General features: G+C 38.7%; 1 protein-coding gene across 3 annotated transcripts in view; it reads right to left on the bottom strand.

The window, feature by feature from the left end:
• Nucleotides 1-1110: 1110 nt before the first annotated feature.
• FBXL7 (F-box and leucine rich repeat protein 7) overlaps nucleotides 1111-22974 on the bottom strand; it is a 555926-nt gene continuing 534062 nt past the window's right edge. For all 3 annotated transcript variants that reach the window (XM_074200904.1, XM_074200905.1, XM_074200906.1), the window contains 2 exons: nucleotides 21003-21614; nucleotides 1111-7560 (listed from right to left, as the gene is read on the bottom strand). In XM_074200904.1, the coding sequence (XP_074057005.1) occupies nucleotides 6824-7560; nucleotides 21003-21614 (1349 nt within the window). In that variant the 3' untranslated portion in view covers nucleotides 1111-6823. The remainder of the gene's footprint in view (nucleotides 7561-21002; nucleotides 21615-22974) is intronic.

Genomic DNA, 22974 nt, shown 5'->3' with positions numbered 1-22974 from the left:
CTGTTTTTAAAAGAAATACACAGTGAGCCTTGAGGCAAGGAAGGAACAATGCCAGCTTGGAAATTCTGGGCCTGAATTTCTGTTTTCCATTATAAGAGTGAGAGGTCATTATTGAAAAAGGATTTTTTTTTAACAGGACCCCTCTAGGTCAGCAACCCTCAGCTGCTTTGGTGTTTGAGATGGCTGAATTTGGAGAAAGTGGAGCCAACTGGAACCTTACTCTCAGACTAGCTAATGGAAAATCTTTATTGAATGAGCTCCACTAATAGAGATAAAATAGATTATAAATCAAAGATATGGCTGTTTGATTAAGTGGAGAACATGGGGAAAAACCTGATGTTTCTTGTGCTGCACAAAGAAGACAGGGGGCCTGTTTAACTTGAACAACTCATGGAGGCTGCATGGTAGGGTGGCCCGGGAGATAAAAAAAACAATATTTCTTGGGTTAAGGGATAGGGGGTGGGGTGGGCAGAGAGTCCAAATGCCTTCTTCAGTTGAAGAGCCAAGGCCTTTTTGAGTTGTTCTGAAACTATGAAAAATGCAAACTTGTATAAAGATAATTATTTTACTTTGGTTCTCATATCCAAAGGTAAAGCCTTTGTGATAAAATTGGTATGACCATTTATCAGCCTTAGTAACTTTGTCTGTTTAACTGTTTCCTCCAAAACTAAAAAGGTCATGATATGTTTGTTTAAAATAGAAAGTTAAATATCCTCAAAGGAAAAACCAGAATTTAAAACTTAGAATTTATTTAAATTGTTTAGTACCTAGCACCATTTGAAGAAATGGAAAGTTAGGGAAATACCAATTTAGAGCTAATCTAAACCATTAGATATTGTTTTGTTTTAAACAAGATTAGGGTTGGTGGCCTAATTTAAGAAGTTTAACCAAGCAGGAATTAATTTTTCAAATTTTCTCAGTTAGATTTTCAAAGCAGTTTCAATTAATCACTAATGGGTTTCACTGTTTCTTAGGTTTATCAGATAAATTCACATTTGAATCTCATTGAATCCACTCATTAGGCAACTTCCCTCCCTCCTTCCTTCTTCATTCCTTTTTTACTTATTGTTCTTTCTTTCCTCCTCCTCCTCCTCCTCCTCTCTTCTCCTCTCTTCTTCTATTTTTCTCTCTCACACTCTTCCTATTTTACTCTGACAGAAATCTATTTAGACAAGTCTATTTAGATAGGACTTATAGAGGTCATTCATTCTAACCCCTTAATTTTAATGACAAGGAACTGAGGAAGTAAATTGACTTGCACTCAGTTCCACACTGGTTATAAGTAAAAAGAGTCAAGATTCAAATCTAGGTCACCTCCTCTATACTCCAAATTATTCATTAGCTCACTAGTATGAAGCAAAATTTTCACATTTATTAGCCATTTCAGTCAATCTTATCGGGCACATCCAGTATCTTTTAGTGAAGATTTATATGAAATTTATATGAATTTATATGAAAATTTATATGAAATCAGTGTCCTGATTTTGTACATTCGAACAAACTCACCATTTCATGTGGCACCACCAGCCACCTTTTAGTAAGTTCAAGGATGACTGGTTTCAGAAATCAACTAATATGGCTATTAAACACCAAAATACTGATCATCAGTCTTAATTTATGCTACCATTGATATTGTTTGTTTAGAGCTCACCACAATAAACCTGTGTGTGGGGGGGGGGAAAGCAATAACCTTGAGTTGTAATTTCTAATGGTTCATCTTTGACATTTGTTTACAGTCATTATAATAAACACTGGAAACAAAGTGCTGCTATAGGTGCACTTCTGGTAATCACAGCTAATGTGGGGCTAAGGCTAGAGGATTTCTTGAGCACCCACAGAGTTCTGAGTTGTCATAGGCTATGCTGACTGTCACCAAATTCAACATTAAGAGGGTGAGCCCCTGCTAGTAGGTGGCCACTGGATTGCTTGGGACCCAAGTTATCTGGGCTGATGAGTTGTCTCTACAATTTCAACCTGAGTGAGATGTGGGGAACTGGTCTTAATTTATTTATTTTTTCAAATGAGTAATTTAGAAAGTGTTTAGGGCAGGTAGGTGGCACAGTGGAGAGAGTGATGGTCCTGGATTCAGGAAGACTCATCTTCTTGTGTTCAAATCAGGCCTCAGATACTTTCCAGTTTAAGTGACTCTGGGCAAGTCACTTAACCCTGTTAGCCTCAGTTTCTTCATTTGTAAAATGAGCTGAAGTAGGAAATGGCAAACTACCCTAATATCTTTGCCAAAAATCTCTCCAAAACAAAATAGGTTTACAAGAGTCAGATGTGACTATAACAACTGAACAACAATAATTTGCAATGTTTTACAAAGAAACTTTGTTCTGAGGAATTCTACTGAGAATTTGTCATCTTATGAAGTTTCTTTGCTCTGGAGATTCATTTCTATGTGAAGGAAAGATTGTTTTAAACACAGGGTATTAGAATTACATGGAATCAAAAGTGTGAATGTTCTGGATACCAGCTCCATTATGTTGCTATGGTTAAAAAAAAAACCTCAAGGATAAATTTTCTGAGCAAGTTCACAAGACACCCAAAATGGTTCTATTGTGTTTGTTATGTTGTTTGAACTCTTTTCAATATAGTTGGATATGTATAGGCTATCCTGATACTGGTACTGTCATAAAGAAATTTATCTAGTATACTTTTTACCCCAAGAATTGGTCAAATAATCAGAAAGCTACATGAATGAGGTTTCCATGCATCAGGTACTAATTGTGAACACAATATAAGAGTAGCAGTAGGCCTGTGGTTTGGCCTGACTTAACTACTACTTAGTTAACCCTTGTGTGCTAGCTAATTAGGTAAAATAAGTTTTTATTTAAAACAACAGAAAAACCCTCAGGGGTGGCTAGGTGGTGCAGTAGATAGATCACTGGCCCTGGAGTCAGGAGTACCTGAGTTCAAATCTGGCCTCAGACACTTAATAATTACCTAACTGTGTGGCCTTGGGCAAGCCACTTAACCCCATTGCCTTGCAAAAAAAAAAATCTAAAAGAAAAAAAAAAGAAAAACCCTCACCTGAATCAAAAGTTAGATGCTGAGATCTACCTGCTAGAGCACTTGGAGAAGTATAGATGGAGAAGGAGTATTGGTCAAAGATAGCAATCAACATGTCTTTTTAATCTCATTTATTTTTCAGTATGACTATATTCACTGTTATTTTCTCTTGATTCTTGGAACACTTCTTTTAGTCTCCTTTCCTCCTATTTTGACTGTTCAGCATTTTTCCAAATCAGTAGCTTAATTTTTTTCCCCTCACTAATCACAATTGCCACTTATTGAGAGAATGCTTCAGTTCGACTTTAACATGGGGGTTTGGATGCTAATCAAAGGAAGGTGAGTGGTTCTGCTCCACTGCTTTTTCCCCCCTCTCAAAACATACAATCGTTTCAAGTAATGAACAAGAAAGGAAGGCAGTGGCTTTTTACTAGGGATCATGCAGAGTGCTTTTTGGATAAAAATCTTTTTGAAGGTTTCTTTAAACTTTCAAGCAGAGGTCTGAGTATGAATAAGTGGACCTCTGAAGTGATCATCTTTCCCTTTACCCCTTTATTTCTTTGGGACCCAGGCAGAAATTGAAGAGGAGAAGTGTGGTGTCAAATTATCAGTGTGAGACAAGTAATATTACTGGTCTTTTTGAGATTTTTTTGAACTTTTTATTGACTTAAAAGGAAGTGAAGCACCTCTAAAACATCTTAAAAACAATTCCTCTGTGCTTGTTTAAAATCAAGTTTTCTACTCACATATTACTTTTTCCTCCTCCAAAATTGATTTTTTGAGGTCTCATGGAGCTTTATGACTTAAAAAATTGCCATCTTAGGTTTTTCCAGTCTTTTTTAAAACTCTTAGTAACTGTTCTCATTTGATTTTTTTTTCTATAGTGTCCTATAGGTCCTCATGGTCTGAGGTCTGTATGTATAGCAACAGACATTAAGCATGACAATTTTGAAGGTTGCTTCAAAGGTTGGAACAAATATGAAGGCACAAATTCACTACCTGTGAAGTGAATGCTTTTCTATTTACCTGCTAATTTGAAGCCAACATCTCTTAGTCAAGGGAAATGATGAAACCATTCGCCTCATGCATCAGAGGGATGGATCATCCCTGTTTCTGGCTCCCATCAATTGACTTGGGCTGTGCTCAGTTTGAGAGGCAACTTTGACTGATTCCATTTTTTTCTGTTCCCACTACAATGCCCTTCTGTAGTTAGCATAGCAGAAAGCGAGACTGTGTTGATTATTGACATATTGCTTTATTTCTTGATGGTAGTAAATTAATGGCTTTCTAGAGAATCATACAGCACGTAATGATTCCAACATTAGAATTTTTTAAGAAGAGCATTCAATTGAGCATAGCCAGGAAGGAAGCAACATTTTAAAACAGTCAAATTTGCTGAGGTCTTTTGTTTGGTCTCTTTAAAACTTGCTGAACTCAATTTCCAGTTACCTCCTCCAAACATTCAAACTCCTTGAACTCCCTATGGAACATCATGAAGAGAAGTCTAGGAGAGGAGTTAGAAACTGGATGAAGTAGAGATATGCTGTACACTCATTGTGAAGAGTTGGCCTTGTCAGAAATGCAGAAAGCAGTCAGTTTGACACTAATGGCAAGAATATAGTTTTTTTTTTTTAATAATTTGAGCCACAGAGTAGCCAATGGTCTCTGGCACATGAGGGTCTGCTCTCTTATTTTTTTCACTCATTCAAGTAAGGGAATCTTAACAAGCTCACCTGGGAGATGAGGGAACATTCTTCATGTTTAGTCAAGTTACACCATTGCATGTAGAAGGCTGCCTCTGGTCTTGCACACATTTACAAGCTGTGTGAGTATTTCTAAGTGGTATTTCCAGCCAGATCAGACATTTTTTCCTTTTTAGTACATGACTTTGAATGCTACGTCAGTGATGCTAATGATGTTGTCTGGAAAGCAAGCTACTGTTTCATTATAAGAACCAGACTGGGCACATGATTCCCTATTTCAGCTCCTTCTTCCCAACACATGTACAGCATTGGGGCCTGTGACTCAAAGCAGTTGTCAATCATTGTATAGGCCTGCTCTCAAAACAGATTCAGCATGCTTGGCTTGAAGGTCTAGAGGCCCTGGATTTAGATGCCAAACCTTTTGGATGGAAGTGAAACAGTTTTTAAAAGTGAATGATTAAGGGTGGGAAGCTATGAGGGAGCATTTGGAACCCTGTATGGTAGTTGAATTCAGGAAATGAACTTCAAATAGAAAGGCAATGGAAATTTCCCCCCCCTGGCTTATTGATTTTATGCAAATGAAACTGGCAAACACCCACTCCACTACAAAGTTGTAACTTCCTGTTCAGCAATCATGTGTTCATAGGTATGCATTTATTTCCAGAGAATGGTTGACATGGTTGGTGGGCCAGAGTCTAAATCTTATTGATGTGTTCCCTTGTTTATAGGCATGCCATTTTCATAGAGTGCACCATTGCAAATATGAAAGTTGGATGCCCAACCTTTGAAGGGGAATATGCATTTAGTTTGGAAATATTCACACAAGGTGACATTGTGCACTAGAGTCCAACCCCAAAAGGCTTCATACATACATACAATGAAGTCTGGGTGCATCAAGGAACAAATAAATGAAAAAAAAAAAAAAAAAAAAACAGAAGCCTGAATGAGAAAAGGGATTGTACTCACAGCTGGAGTACAGATGTGCCTGCCACAAATGGACTAAGAAAAGAAAAAAACCAACAAACTTTGTGGAGTGAAAGGGTGTGCCCATTTGGGTATGACTTCTTCATTAAAAATTGCAAGGGTTATTTCCCTCTGTTAGCAAAGGCTTAGGAAGGATGACATTTTTTTATATTAAGGAGAGACTAAAGGATTTCAGCTTGGCATCTGTCAGGAACTGATTTCTCTAATCTTATCCTTGGATATATAGAGCCTACCCATTGGTGCTGCCTGGTAATCATACTCACAGAGCATTACAAACAACAGAGCATGGCAGGATAGGAAATAGATTTCAGCAGCACACATTGGGATCACTCAGATGAGGGAAAGACAATTAGGAAACTCAGACACCAAGATCAGGACCTCCAAATAGCCTTCCTAGCATGGCCTGGCAGAATGGCTCAGTGCATAAACAATGAAGTGAGACATTCAGAGGAGGAAGATTTCCTGGGAGACTCAGGTAAAATCACCCAAGTTCAAAACAACAACAACAAACAACAACACAATTGCCTCATTTCTATTATTCTGAAATGGGTATGAACACAGAGACCCAGAATGCTAGGTGTTGGGGAGGAGTCATTAACCTGCAAAGAAGCCAGTGGAAAGCACTTTGTAAAGTACTACTGATCCATTTCCCAAGGTTGTTTGGTGTTCCCTTTAGTTGTTGGACTGAGGAACATATTTCACTTAAAACAAGTGTGGAGTTTGGGCCTTTGGGCCAAAAGGAGGCACTCTTGGAAACATTAGGTCAGTGCTTTCCTGGGGATGCCCAGTAGCATGACAACTAGCTTGCTGAGGCCTTCTGAAGGAAGCTACCTACAATAACCCAGCTAGAAACAAGAAGGTAACAGTTACAATAGAAACAGGCTTATTTTTGTTTTCTTTGACCTCATGTAGATCATAACAAATACTCAAAAGCTGATTCCCAAGAGCTTCAAAGCATATAAAAAACCCCCCAGAAAAGAACAAACAGCTATTGCAAATGAGAGTGGCATGTGCTTACATATACTGTCTTTAACATTTTTTTTGGTTAAAAAAAACAAATTTTTTTTGTTGTTTGTTTTGTTTTTGAGTTTTATAAAAAGAGATCATGGATAGAGGCTGTCCATTCAAAAGAAGGCAGGGTTGGTGTGCTCTATAATACAGCGCTTGCAATGACGTTTCACAAACCGCAGAGCCTCCACGGACACCTCACAGTCCTGCACGTTCAGCATCTGCAGGTCAAAACAGTTGGCAGCCACGATCTGCAAGCCTTGCCCCGTGATGCTCTCACAGGACTTCAGACTCAGACGCTTCAGATTGAAGCAGTTAAGAGCCAGGCATTCCAGGCCAGTGTCCGAAACCAAAGGGCACTTCCCAATGTCCAGAGACTTGAGTTTTGTGCAGTTTTTGGCCAAGTATTCCAGCCCGTGGTCCGTGATGCCCTCGCAGCCCCGCGCATTGAGGTAGCGCAGCTTGCTGCAGTACTTGGCAATATAACGGATGCCCACGTCTGTGACCCGGCCGCAGTGGGCAATGCTGAGATACCGCAGGCGGGATTCCAGTTTGGCGATCTCCCGCAGGCCAAAGTCACTGACAAAACGGCAGTCACTCACACTCAGCTCCTTGATGGAGCTACAGTAGATCATCAGGTAGCGGAGACCCTCGTCGGTGATGCGGACACAGCGGCGCAAGTACAGGTGGGTCAACTGGGTGCAGTGGGCAGCGATTGTATGCAGACCCTCATCCTCCAGGACGAAGCAATCTGTCATATCCAAGTAGCGGATGGAAATCTGTTTGCCATGGAGAGGGGACAGCTTGATAGAGGCTTCCCGGGTCAGACTGATGCAAGTGACTTTAGAGCATCCTATTCAGAGAGAAAAAAACAAAATAATCCATGATGTCAAAGGGGCATGATATTTGTCCTCTATGACCCCAGTTCTATCATTGGTAGACCTGTGGGGGTGAAGGGATTGTCCACCTCTTCCTTTCAGCCACCAAAACTGTTATGAGTATCAACTACAGAAAATAACTTTATGGTCCTAATTTTTAATTCAGGAGATAGAGGCAGAAAAATCATTTAGTGTAGTCAGAGTAATCTTGACCCACCTGGTTATAAGGTCTCCACATCTTATGTAATTATGATTTGTACCTTTCATACAATAATAGATTTTCTATAGCTGACTATATATGGGTACGTTCTGTTCTTAAGTTCAGACTCATAGACTTGGAGCTTGAAGGAATTTTAAAAGGCCTACTCTTGTTTTACAAATGAGGAAACTGAGGCACAGAAAAGTTAATATATCCAGAGTCACAGCTACTCAGTAAATGCCTGAGAACACTTGAACTCAAGTTTTTCTAAGTCCAAGTTCAATTTCCTTTATTACTGTGCCTCAGAGGAGGATGAAAACAAAACATCAATCTAGTGCATAGTTAAGAAGAATTAGAAGTCAAACATCTGAGCTATGTAAGGAGTACAGTATTATATGGGACTCTCAGAGACTGGGGTAGGGAATACCAAGCTTTATCTTAAAAGAAGAAGATGGGTTCAAATAGGGCTTCTTACACTTAATACTGTGCAATTCAGGATATGTTCTTAACATTTATGAGCTTCAGTTCTTCAGATAAAAAAATAGGTATAATCTCCCTTCTTAGATTATAATTGTAAGAATCAAATGTAATAATACATATAAAGCATTTTGCAAACCTTAAGGCACCATAGATGTTATGGTTATGGCTGGATCTGCATTGGTAGATAGTATTCCCATAATAGGAGTTCTCTGTTCTGATGAAATCACCACTACTTTCCATATTAGTATGACAGAGGGAATAAATAAAGATAGAATCTTACTTAGGGCAAATAAAAAGAAATCTTGCTTGTATCCTCCTCTATTTTATGCTGTAATATTTTGAACACTGAAAGAGTGAGCAGTTTAGAATTAGTATGTTCCTAAAGCATTGAAACAATTTTTTTTAGCAACTTGAATCTTTCGTTGCTAGTTTATATCTCCTTCAAAGAAAAAAAATCCCTTGAAAAATCATCATTTCCACTTCACCCCTTCAGTTTTAGATTCTCTCTGGTTGCATTTTATTCTCCTTTTTCTATGCAGGTCCCCAAGATTAGGGCAACACAACAGAACATGTCCCCCACCCTCCAGGTCAGGGCAGCTCAACAGAGAATAGCCCTTCAGAGTTTCTAAGCAGTGTGAACACTCTGAAGGGGTTTCCTTCTACTTCTTGGAGGACCAACTGCTCTAAAGATTATTACAGGACTTACTCCTACCTAGGTATAGGAAGGTTAAAAGTCATCCATGTTAGGGGTTATAGGGAGGGAGTAAACTACCCAGCCTGGGAGAATAGAGATATTTGTTCACTCTCTAAAGGCTCCCAGCCCTGCTCTAATGATCTGTTTAGAGAGTGTGGGAGCACAACTTGAAACCTTGTCTTTTCTTTCTTCTTTAGGTTTTGTACAACACCTACTGGAAGCCTGGGATGAGGCCAGGAAGTTTGAGTTGGGTATGGAGCACACACAGTCTATCTAAAAAGAACAGTCTGTGTTAGAAATAAGGCAAGGACACTCTCTGTATTACCCAAGGGCTTTTTTTGACTCCTCACCTCTCAATATAAGCTTTGTGTTTTTTTTTTTCTTTTGAATTCTATTAGCTCCAATGCAGCAAAATACCAATCTGCTCCACTTCAGGAAGGCCACTGTGTTTGGAGGGGAAAGACATGCACCTCCATCAGAAAAAGAGGAACTCAAAGTGAATGAGATATTCATTGAGTTCAGTAAATACAATGATATTCTGGATTTATTATTGGGTAATAGTTTGAGAAAAGCAGGTTCATTTCTGAATCAAATGGAAACACTAGGTATTCAATTAGAAAGAAAACAAAATAAAACAAAGCTGGAGATGAAAGATACTCTTTGTTAGATTCATGACTGAGGGAGGGTGGAAGGGAGGGAAAGCAATATTTATATTTAGGTGGAACAAATTAGTGAGGTTTGTGCTCATTATTGATTCATGTTTTTATTTCTGTTAAAGTTGCTGTTAAAATACTATTAAATTCAGCTTCCTCTCATTAGTGGGAACCCATTTCCTCCTTCTTAAGAATGCAAAAAGGTTCTCTCTATAAAGTCTGACTAATGGCTTTAAGAATATCATCATCATCATCATCATCATTATCATCATCATCATCATCATAACACTTAGATAGTGCTTATTATATTCCAGGCACTGTTTTAAATGCTTTACAATTATTATTTCATTTGATTCTCACAACAAGCCTGCAAGGTAGATGCTATTATTATCCTCCTTTTATAGATGAAGAAATTAAGGCAAACAGAAACTAAGTGGCTTGTCCAGGGTCACATGGCTTATAAATGTCTGAGATCAGATTTGAATTTAAGTCATTCTGACTCTAGGCCTGGCACTCTACCCACTGCACTACTTGCTACCTCAATTATTAGGAATGCCTTCCTGAATTTTTCACCAATGGGGTTGTTTTCTAGTTTTGGTTTTTAGAGATCCAATTTCCTGAATAAGACTGTAATGCTGTGACTTGAGACTAGCAGAGTATATATCAAATCTAAGTAAAACTTGCTTGAATTAACCAAGAAAATGATAATAATGTGAGAGGCAGCTTGTGCAATGGGGGAAAGTTTATGACAGAGGTGGTATAGTGGCTAGAGCCCTGGAGCTGGAGTTAGGAAGCCCTTTAGTCAAAACTGGCCTCAGACACACTTACTACCTCTATGACTCCAGACAGGTCACTAATGTCTGCATCTATAAAATGGAGAACAGAAGAGCAAACCTTTAAATGTTATATAAATGTTAACTGTTATTCCTAGAATCGGGATGGGAAGGGTTCACGCTCTGGCCTACTTTTCAGTGTCCTATGAGACTAGGAGTCAGACCATTTTTCCATTTGCATCCTAGGAGTTCCCCACATGAATGAAACCACAGATGTAGATAAAATAATATTAGCTGTCATATCTATACAACCTTATGATTTACAAATCACTTTACTTGCATTATTTCACTCTATTGTCACAACAATCAGAGGAGGTCTGTACCATTACCATTTTATAGATGAAGAAGTTGAGACTCTAAAGGATTAAGCTCTTTGTCTTCCCAGGCAGGCTTGGTCTGAGCCTTTACTGAATCTGATAGCTCTTAACAATTTTTTTTGCATATGAAGATCATCTTACTGGAGGAATTAGATATACTGTTAACCAACATTGAATAGTTATTACTAAAACTAATTTTTTTTGGCTGCAATTGAGATTTCATTAAAATAGTGAACAGCCAGTGAGGAAAATTCCTTTACCAATCCAGGGCAGCAATGTGCTTTGCCTCTTATTTAAGTGATCTGTCCAACCAATCAATCAAGCAAGCAAGCAACAAATATTTATTTTGCACTGATTATGTCCCAAATACTATGCTAGGAATTGTAGTTTTAGGGTCCAACAGCCAATTTGTATCACAGGTGAGATTTGAACTCAGTTCCTCCCGATTTTGAGACCAAACTTCCTCTTAGAACTATTAATGATGTCTATTAAACAGCAAATGTCCTGCTTTATCTTATTTAGCGGTGTCTGTTGGTGCAGTAGATAGAGTTCTAGACCTAGAGTTAGGAAGACCCAAATTTAAATCTTGGTTCAGACATTTACTAGCTGGGTGACTTTGAGCAGGTCACTTAACTTTTGTTTACCTCATTTTCCTAAACTGTAAAATGGAGAAAATAACAATACCTAACTCCCTGAGTTGTTGTAAGGATTAAATGAAGTAATACTTGTAAACCTCTTAGCATAGTACTAGGAACATTGTAGGTGATAGATAAATGCTTTCTTCATCATCATCATCATCATCATTGTTATTATTCCTAATCTAGGCATAGTACTGTACCTTTGTTTTCTAAGGTTATATGGACAAAATGAAACCTTGGGCAGTCCTACTAAGTGGAGAGGTCTCAAGATGGTCAAGACCAGACTGTGAGGTTCAATTAAGTTTAAGGAGGTTCAGCAAGAAAGGGTCAACCACCAGGTGACTTTCCCCTTACTCCTAGAACTTCAATTTAAAAAGATAAAGAGGGATTATAGTTTATCTAAGAGGAAGAAGTATCCATACTAGTGAGGACTTGACTCCTCATGTAGCTAGGATTTTTAGAACACTTCAAGATTTGCAAAGCACTTTACTCATATTTTATTATTTGATTCTTAAAATCATCCTGTTAAGACTTAAGACTAAGTTTTGCAAAACACTTTAGAATGTTATCTCATTTGATTTTCACAATTCTGGAATTACTATTACTAGTAATAGCAGTAACAACAATAATGATTAGCATTGACTTTAAGGTATCCAAAGATCTTTAAAAATTTAACCTATTTGCTCCTCATAGAAATCCTGGGAGAGCAGTGCAATCATTATTTCCATTTTACAGATGAAGAAAGGCAAACAGAGATTAATGGAATTATTTGCTCAGAATCACATACTTAGTAGGTGTCTGTGTTCTCCACAACCAGGATTGGTATTCTGTGCCAGAATTTTAACTTCTTCCCCTTTCTTATGCATCTTCAATTTTTCTGCTCTGAAGGCTAGATTCAAAGCATCTCTAAGCAGAAATAGGACTTCCAGGATGAATATATATACATATATATATATATATATATGTATATATATTTTTACTATTATTAATCTCATTTTACAGATGAGGAAACTGAGTCTGGGGACAGTTAAGTGACTTTCTCAGGGTCAATTAGCTAGTAAGTGTTTAATACTAGATTTGAATTCCGGTCTTCCAGTATTCTTTCTTCTATGCCACCCAGATGCCTCAACCTTTTTTTATTTTTGCAAGACAGTGGGGTTAAGTGACTTGCCCAAGGTCACACAGCTAGTTTATTATTAAGTCTCTGAGGTAATATTTGAACTCAGGTCCTCCTGACTCTATCCACTGTACCACCTAGCTGCCCCTTGCCCCACTATTTAGTTATGGTAGTTTTACTTGGAATTTTCAAGATATGTCTTTAAAAATAGGTCAAATATAATCTATCCATTATCTAGTTATTTCCTGTAATTATTTCCTTTTTTATCCTGTATGTACCTTTGCTTTATATATTATTTGTGGGTTGTCTCCCCCATTAGGCATAAGCTCCATGAGGGTAGGGACTATCTTTTTTTTTGCCTTTTTTTGCATCTCCATGATTTAGCACAATATTGGTCTCATAGTAGGTGCTTAATATCTGTTTATTAACTGATTGATCTTATTAATAAATATTTTTCCACCTCAAGGAGAATAATAGTTATGATAGGGAGGAAGATTGAGTGAACTCAAATAAGATGACTAATCACAAAAGGGCCACCTTTGCCGAACACTGGCCCCAAACTCCCAAAGTACTTGTAGGCTAGAGAAGCTTCTTTGATTTTTCTCTTCCTCTCTGTTATACTTTTATTGAGTTTCCAGATTCTCCCAGAACTAACAAAATATGAAGTGAAGTGACCAGCAGCAGCCTTTGGAGGTTTTGAGGAAGCTGCCAGATAATGGTTTAAGCGTCTGGTGACAAAACTGCCAAAAAATAATTAGCCAGCCAACCCAGAAGAGCCAGGAATGTGCTTTTCCCACCACAACCAGGATTGGTATTCTGTGCCAGAATTTTAACTTCTTCCCCTTTCTTATGCATCTTCAATTTTTCTGCTCTGAAGGCTAGATTCAAAGCATCTCTAAGCAGAAATAGGACTTCCAGGATGAATATATATATATATATATATATATATATATATATATATATACACACACACACATATATATGTATATATATGTATATATACACACATATATATCACACATATGTATGTTTTCTCATGTATATATAGATGTACACATAGAATAAAATACACAGTATATTTACACATATGCATATATAAATATACATATGATGAACTAGCTATCTAATATATGAACCACCTATCACATAATCATACACACATACATATATATATATATATATATATACATATATATATATAAATCTACGCACATATACATATAAAAGCTGTAGGGAGAATAGCATGGAGAATCGTGGAACTTTCAAACTGAAAGGGACCCAGAGGCAATATTTTAACCCTCCACCAGATGAAGAAAAAAGCCCAGATAAGTTAAATGACTTTATCCAAGATTACAGTTTATAGCAGTAGAATTGGAACTAAAACTCAGGTCCTCTATAGCATAATATTCATTCCACTGCATCATCTTTCTATTTCCAGAGCTTTTCTTCTTCCAGAGCTTCTCAGAGAAACCTTCACAGGTATTTATGTTGTTTTTCTGTCAATGCCAATGGCTTCTTCCCAATAATGACTAACTGAACATTCAGTACTCAGACAAAAATGCAGTTGATGTAGTCCTGCCAGAAAGCCAGATGAGCCAGGAGAGTAACTAGATGCTCAAGAATCAGTGAAAGAATCTGAGTAAAAGAATGACCTATCATTATTATAGGTTAAAAATGCAGATGCATTATTTCTAAGGCAAAAGAAAACTGAAGCAGTCAGATATTGCTCCAGATATTGTTAGTGGCAGTAGTCAGTGGCACTAGCAAATCCCTGGTTAAGTTTATTTACCTATTGAAATGGATTTTGTCTTTATTCTCTCCCTCAAATCCCTCCAAGGCCTCCTCCATATTTTTCAATGACAATAAAATCCTTAATCTATCTTGTTAATATCAGCCTCTCAACCATTCATCCCATTCTTAGGATGTAAATTAGATAAAGAAAAGACTGAATTAATCCTAAGGGATCAGACTCTGTTGCTCTGGGGGTCTTTTGGACTTTAATCTTGATCTCCAGATAGACTTTGAAATGAATCAGCACAGCTGGACCTTCCTATTTATTTGAAATAAACTCTTTAGATTCACTGAATGGGTCCTCTACTCCGGAATTGGAGTTCTTAATTATCAAAAGATGTAAAATTTACATGGCTGGTGATATTTAAGTCTTTTCTTATAGATTTATTGATATTCTTCATTTTAGATTGGAAGGGAGAAAGTGCTATGCTAGAGTGATGAACTGCTAATAGTGAGGCAAGGGTGAAGGGAAGAGAAATAATGAATATACATTAATGCCAAGACTATGAACTCCATCCGGTGCCTCAGAATATTATTGGCCATTGCCCTTTCCTTTAGTAATAAGCACAAGTGACTATTTCTTTTCTCTCAAAGGAAGGGTCAAGGACAAAGAGCCTCAGGTTTATCAAAACCCTCAATTCATGCCCTTTGCAAGTCTATGTAAATAACTGTGGAACTGTCTAGCAGAAACAATAGTTGTAGTAGTTGCTGTAGTAATAGTGTAGTAGTAATAATGGTAGGCAGTAGTAGTAGGGTAGTAACTAACCTTAATACAGTGCTTACCTATTTATACAGTTCCAGACACATATCCTGGGTCTAGTATTATTACCTCTACCTCTACCACTACCTCTACCATGGCTGCTTTTACTACTACTACTACTACTACTACTACTACTACTACTACTACTACTACCACCACCACCACGACCACCACCATCACTACTACTACCACTGCTACTACCACCACTACTACTACCACTACCACCACTACCACCACTATTACTACTACTACCACTACCACTACTACTACCACCACCTCCACCACCACCACCACCACCACTACTACGACAACTAGGTAATACAGGCCCTGGGGCCTGAAGTCAGGAAAACAAGTTCAAATCCTATCTCAGACACTATTGGACAGGTCACTCAAAACCTATTTGTTTCAGTTTCCTCATCTGTAAAATAAACTGGAGAAAGAATCGGCAAATCACTCTAGTACCTTTGCCAAATAAAATGGGGTCGTGAAAAATAGAGTATGAATGAAATAAATGATACACACTATTTACAGTACTAGAGACAGCATGGTAGCAGTAGTAACAATAACAGTAAATGAAGTTAGCACTTATTTAAGATTAAGTTTTGCAAAACACTTTAGAATGTTATCTCATTTGATTTTCACAATTCTGGAATTACTATTACTAGTAAAAGAAGTAACAACAATAATGATTAGCATTGACTTTAAGCTATCCAAAGATCTTTAAAAATTTAACCTATTTGCTCCTCATAAAAATCCTGGGAGAGCAGTGCAATCATTATTTCCATTTTACAGATGAAGAAAGGCAAACAGAGATTAATGGAATTATTTGCTCAGAATCACATACTTAGTAGGTGTCTGAGGTTGAATCTAAACTCAGATCTTCTTGACTCCAGGTCCAGGGCTCTACCTACCATTCCACCTAGTGGCCTAGTGGTTTCTATGTATAGAAAATCAGAATTTGAAGGATCTTAGTTTAACTCTTTCTCAAATATAAGGATTTTCAGTAAAGATAGCACACTGAATAGAGAGTCGATCTTGTTGGTATAAAGATCTGAATTGTACCTTTGATACATTATTAGGTGTGTGAACCTGGGTAAGTCAACTGATTTCTTTAAACCACAGTTCCTCAACTGTAAATAAGGGGATTTGAATTAGTTGACTCTATGGTCCTCTCCAACTTTAAGTCTATAATTCTATGATCTTCTGATCTATAAATAGCATCTCTAAAATATATGTACTTGGGGCAGAGCCAAGATGGCGACTAGAAGGGATCCAGTCTAAGGAGCTCTCTGATAAAATTCATCAGCTAAGAACTCTAACTAAACTTTCGAGAGACAGAACCCACAAAGGGACCCAGTGAGGCAGTTCTCCTACTCAAGGTAACCTGGAAAAGAGCAGAAAGGCTTTGCTCCCCGTCAGACTGGCAGCCCGCCAGAGGGATGGCCTGTCAGAGCGAAAGAACTTCAGCTTCCCGGAGGCAGCCCCAGGGCACTGGGAGTCTCGACTCACAGCAGCGGGGGAATCTCCTGAGCTGCACCCCAGGGAGCACCGGCACAAAGTGGGGGAACAGTGGGGGACCTCTACCAGAGTGAGCACGAGGAGCCCAGCCCTCAGGGCACACAGCAGGCAGCATGGTCTTTCCCCAGCCCTGATCCAGGAAACAGAAGCAGGCAGAGCCAGTAAGCAGGAGCCCCCAGGACATGAGCCCATTATGCTGAGGGAAGGGAGTGAAGAGAGAGAGAGACTGCTGAGCTCTGTCCTCTGCCTCTGGAACAGGACTCTGGGGCTCTGACCACATTCAGATCCTGATCACAGTCTAGGCCCCCCCATAGAACAGCAGGGTCCCCCCACCTCGCCCAGGGCAGAGGGAGGTGCTTATGGTCATTCACAGACCAGGAGGGAGGACAGAGCCTCACACACTGAGACCCTTGTGGGAGTGTCCCAAAAGCTCAGGAAGCACCCCAAACCAGGCCCAGGCCGGGAAAATGAGCAAGCAAAGAAACAAAAGGAAGACTATTGAGAAATATTTTGCAAATGAGCCCAAGAAGGATCAAAATTATCAGTCTGAAGATGAGGAAGCACAAGCTCCTGCATCTAAAGACTCCAAGAAAAACAGAAATTGGGCTCAGGCTATGACAGAGCTCAAAAAAGACTTTGAAAATCAAATGAGGGAGTTGGAAGAAAAACTGGGAAAAGAAAGGAGAGAGATGCAGGAAAAACATGAAAATGAAGTCAGCAGCTTAGTCAAGGAAATCCAAAAAAAATGCTGAAGAAAATAGCATGCTAAAAACCAGCTTAGGTCAAATGGATAAAACAGTTCAAAAAGTTAATGAGGAGAAGAATGCTTTAAAAAGCAAAATTGGCCAGATGGAAAAAGAGATAAGAAAACTCTGAGGAGAACAAATCCTTCAGACAAAGAATAGAATTCAGGGAGATTGATGAATTTAACAGAAATCAGGAATCAATACTTCAAAACCAAAAAAATGAAAAATTAGAAGAAAATGTGAAATATCTCATTGAAAAAAAAACAACTGATATGGAAAACAGACTTAGGAAAGATAATTTAAAAATTATTGGAATACCTGAAAGTCATGATCAGGAAGAGAGCCTTGACATCATTTTCAAAGAATTACTACAGGAAAATTGCCCTGATATTCTAGAAGCAGAGGGCAAAATAGAAATGGAGAGAATCCACCGATCCCCCAGAGAAAGAGATCCCAAAAAACCAACCCCTAGGAATATTATAGCCAAGTTCCAGAACTCCCAAGTCAAAGAGAAAATATTACAAGCAGCCAGAAGGACACAGTTCAAATATCATGGAGCTGCAGTCAGGATCGCATAGGACTTAGCAGCAGCTACACTGGAAGCTCGTAGGGCTTGGAATACAATATACTAGAAGGCAAAAGAGCTTAGAATGCAGCCAAGAATGAACTACCCAGCAAGGCTGAATGTCCTCTTCCAGGGAAAAAGATGGACTTTCAATGAACCAGGGGAATTTCAAATGTTCCTTTTGCAATGGCCAGAGCTGAACAGAAGGTTTGATGTTCAGATACAGGACTCAGGTGAAGCATGGAGATTGGAGGAGAGGGGGGAAATATGAGGGACTTAATGAGGATGAAGTGCATGTATTCCTGCATAGAAAAATGACACTGATAATACTCATATGAATCTTCTCAGTTAATAGAGCAGGTAGAGAGAGCTTTTATAGTTGAAGCACAGGAGAAAGCTGAATTCGAAGATAAAATATGGTGTAAAAATGGAGTCAATAGAAAAAAGGGAAATGGAATGGGAGAAAGAAAAAGGAGAGGGGGAATAGTCCAAGATATTTCACATAATAAGATTTTTTTTATTACAATGAGCTATTTCAATGATATGGAAGGGGGAGGCAAGGGGGAATGAGGGAAACTTTGCTCTCATCAGAGATGGCTAGGAGAGGAAACAGCATATATGCTCAATGAGGTATAGACATCTGGAGTAAGAAGGAGCAGGGAGCAGGGGGAAGGGGTGGGGATGTGAATAAAGGAGGAGAGGATGGACCATGGGGGGAGAGTGGTCAGATATAACACATTTTCTTTTTTACTTCTTGCAAGGGGCTGGGATTGGATGGCCTGCCCAGGACCATAGGGCCAGGTGGATTCTGGGCCTAAGGGGTGGTTTGGGGGCTCAGGGCTTCTTGGCCCCAGGACCAGGGATCTGTCTGCTGCGCCACTCAGCAACCCTACAGAAGAGTCAGAGTGAAAGGAGAGAGAAAATAAGAGTACATGGTAGTGGAGAAACAAGAAAGGAGGGAGTTGCGATCAGCAATGGCAATGTTGGAAAAGTATGGAAATAACTTTTGTGTTGGACTTATCATAAAGAATGAGATCCACCCATGACAGAGTTGTTGGTGTTGGAACAAAGACTCAAGCACATTTTTTGTTATTATTCTTTGGGGGAGGGTGCAGGGCAAGTGGGGCTGGATGGCCTGCCTGGGGCCACATAGCAGGGTGATCTTTGGGTGTCTGGGGCCGGATTTGGACCCAGGTGCTCCTGGCTGAAGGGCCAATGCTCTGTCTGCCACCCAGCCACCCCTACTATTATTACTATTTTATTTTATTTTGGGTCTTTTTTTTCTTTCTTTTTTTGATTTTTGCAGGGCAGTGGGGATAGGGTGGTTTGCATGTCACACTGCTGGGTGATTGTTGCGTTTACGAGGCTGGATATGGACTCAGGTACTCGTGGCTCCAGGGCTGGTGCTTCATCCATTGCGCCACCTGGCCATACCTACAATTATTACTATTATTTTTTTTATTTTAATTTTTTTTCTCTCCCCTTTACTTTTTTCGCACAAGCAAGTCTATCTATATTCATGGGGGAGGAGGGGGTATTTTGTTTACTTGTAAACAAGAATATTTTTATTAATGTAAAAAAAATTTGTACAAAATGAGAATAAAAAATAAATTAAAAAAATAAATAAAATGTATGTACTTAAAAACCTCAGTGATGTGGAATTCACTTTTCTTTTTTGGAAGGCAACTCATTTTAGCTTAGCTCTAATTGTTGAACAACAATGGATCCTGTTTCATAACTTAAACTGTTTCAAGTTCTACTTATATATAAGAAGATTATTTTTAAGAACACTTCTTCAGATTTAGCTAATTCTCACCTAGTGTTGGATGTTTCTGCTAAAAACCATGCCTTTTTCATTTGCCTTGTTTCTGATTGTTTATCCCCTTCCAACCAAACTTCCTTCCTTCCAATTTTCTCACCTATCTTAATACACATTATCTTCACAGTCTTGCAAAGCCCCATTAAAACTCCAGAGTCTTTGAGAAATTGTCTGGACAGTGTCTCTAATTGTAATACTTTCTCTACTGTCTAGCCAAACATTCATTGATATAAATGTCTTTGTTACTAAATAACATTTTGCATATAAAATTCAAATAAAAATATCCAGACCTACTTCTGAATAACTCGAATTTTCAGTCACCCTTAATGTTCTGTCCTAAGAGACTGAATATGCTCATTTTAACCATATTGCTTTTCACACTTTAGTGGAAAATAACACATTATAGGAAATATGTTCTCTGAGAATATTTGGTCAGGTAGTATGGTTTAATTGCCATGAAATAAAAAGCAAAGTTTTGTTATTAAAAATAATAGTCCTTGGTAGTTATCAGTGAGTTTCTGTCTACCCTACCTAAAACTATTTTTTTTTTTAGTTTTTGCAAGGCAAGGAGGTTAAGTGGCTTGCCCAAGGCCACACGGCTAGGTAATTATTAAGTGTCTGAGGCCGGATTTGAACCCAGGTACTCCTGACTCCAGGGCCGGTGCTCTATCCACTGCGCCACGTAGTTGCCCCCGTAAGATACCTCATTTTTTTTAAACTTTGTATCTATATTCCCCCACTGACTTATAGAAAGTACTCTCAAAATGGTTCTTGGTTGATTGATTCATAACGACACATTTCCCTTTTCACTAAATGTCAATTTCTTAAGGAAGAGATTATAATTTACTTTTATTACTTATTTTCCCATAATAAGTTCCCCCTCCCCACTTCTTTTAAAATAGTTTTAGGTAGGGGCGGCCAGGTGGCACAGTGGATAGAGCACCGACCCTGGAGTCAGGAGTACCTGGGTTCAAATCCGGCCTCAGACACTTAATAATTACCTAGCCGTGTGGCCTTGGGCAAGCCACTTAACCCTGTTTGCCTTGCAAAAACCTAAAAACAAATCTGAATGAGGTATCATATCCTCAGAGATGTTCCATTCTATATTCCACTGCTACAATTTAGGTTGACTCTCTTAGAAAGTAAGCCTCATTCTCTGTCCACCTTTCTTTTCTGCAACCCCAGGGTGACTGAAGTATCTGGAGAATATTCTTTTCCTGTATTTTGAGGAAAGAATTTTGAGACCTCTTAGAGCATCAATGAAATGTTAGTGCTATTTTCAGTTACCTGACACATCCAGGTGCTCCAGGTTGGGACAGAGGGACACCACGTCAAAAACAGCTTCATTGGAGATGTTGTAACAACCCGAAACCTCAAGTCGCCTCAGCTCTGGGCAACACTGGGCAATGGTATAAAGTCCTCTGTCTGTGAGCCGCCTGCAGCCACTAACAGTCACCGTCTCCAACATGAGACAGACATTAGGTGTGTCTTGACAAAGTCTTCGGGTTAATACTTTGAGGGCCCGGTCCACATTGATGGTCTCACCAGTCAAACGAATAGTCCTCCAGAGCCGGGGGTCCCAAGCAAGGTTGTACCATCTACGGCACACACGGGCACAGCGGCACAGCTGGTTGGTGGGCAAGAAGGAGAATATCTGGATCATAGAGTGGTCTGGAAGGCGGTCGATGTGAGCCTGCTCTTTTTGCTGCTTAGAGGCTAGTCGGATGAGAGGATGGGTGAGGCGGGTTGGGGGTGGGGAGTGGACCATGGCCACTGTCTCCCCTGTGACGGAGGAAGATGAGGTGGATGAACCTCTTCCATTCTGAAACCCATGCAAGTTCGGTGGACAGATTAGGGCTGGGCTGGGGGTGCTGAGCGTGCGCATGCTCAGGTCGGAATCTGAAAAGGAATACAAAACAACCATCAGATGGGAGGGGTAGCTGAGACTTGGGGATCTCTTATTTTAAGTATTAATCCATTGGTCCAAATGTTAGACAAGCTAAAAGGTTTAAATAAATGGAATCACATAGAATGAATCAACATAACTTTACTCAGAATCTTAGGTTGATTCATATAAAATGTATGATAATAATGAAAAATAAAATATAAGCACATTCATTTTGACTTTTCTTTGTATTCCCACCACTTATCATGACATCTAGCATACAGTAAATGTTTAATAAATAAATGTTGACTGATCATTTCACAAGATACCTATTTTTTAAATGTCACTAATGTATAATGGAAGAGTGCTACAGATTAAGAATGCAGTTATGATATCAGGGACAGAACACTAGATTGAAGTCTGGAGTTGAAATTCTGCTCTTTCACCTGTGGTTGTTGTGTAAGATATTGGCTTTCTCTGAGACTGACTTCTTATCTGTAAAATAGAAATAATAACTGCTGCCATGCATCCCTCAAAGGTTATAGGGAGGACTATGTGGATTCATTTACAAAAACAGTTTGTAGACTACAAAGTTCCAATATAAATGCCAGCCATCATCATTATTTTTATAAAAATCATTTTTTTCACAGTAGGTTTATTTATATATTGGGTCAACTGATATTAAAATTTCATGTACAAGGAACAGGGAAACAGATCAACTTTTAGCTGCAACAAGCTAAAATCACTTTTAAGATTGGACCTTTGCCAAGGATGATACACAGATTAGGTAATTCTCTTGCTGTTTAAAAGGAATTAATTGCATTAAAGAGAATTATATTTCTATTAGAATGTGTATGTGTAATGCATGAAAACCATTTGATATCTGCTATAAAGTCAGGGTCTTGAGTAATAAAAGACAACATTTTAATCAAAAATGGATTATTTTGGTCTTTGATTTAGGAAGATCTGTTTGACAGCTGGAGTAGGGAGAGACTTGAGGCAAGGAGATCAATCATAAGTTATTGTCATAGTCCAGGTATAAGGTTATATCTATGTTAGAGAAGAGTATATACAGGAAAATATTAACAAGATAGAAATGATGCTACTTAACCACTGATTGGATATTGGGGTTGATCAAGAATGATATTAAGGTTGCAATCCTAGGTGCCTGGATGGAAAGTGGTATCTAAGGTAGTAATGGAGAAGTTTAGAAGAGTGGAGGGTATTGGTGGGAAGAAGATAATGAGTTTTTGGACCTATTGAATTGAAGTAGAAAGAAGAATATTGAGGGGAAGGAGATAATGAGTTTTGGACAGTTTGAGTTTATGATGGCTATGAGACATCCAGTTCAAGTGGTCCAATAGGTAGTTGGAG

This window comes from Macrotis lagotis, chromosome X, assembly GCF_037893015.1.
Source record: "Macrotis lagotis isolate mMagLag1 chromosome X, bilby.v1.9.chrom.fasta, whole genome shotgun sequence".
In the NCBI taxonomy this organism is placed as follows: domain Eukaryota; kingdom Metazoa; phylum Chordata; class Mammalia; order Peramelemorphia; family Peramelidae; genus Macrotis; species Macrotis lagotis.
Note: the sequence above shows the minus strand (reverse complement) of the source record. Positions and strands in the feature narration are given on the sequence as shown.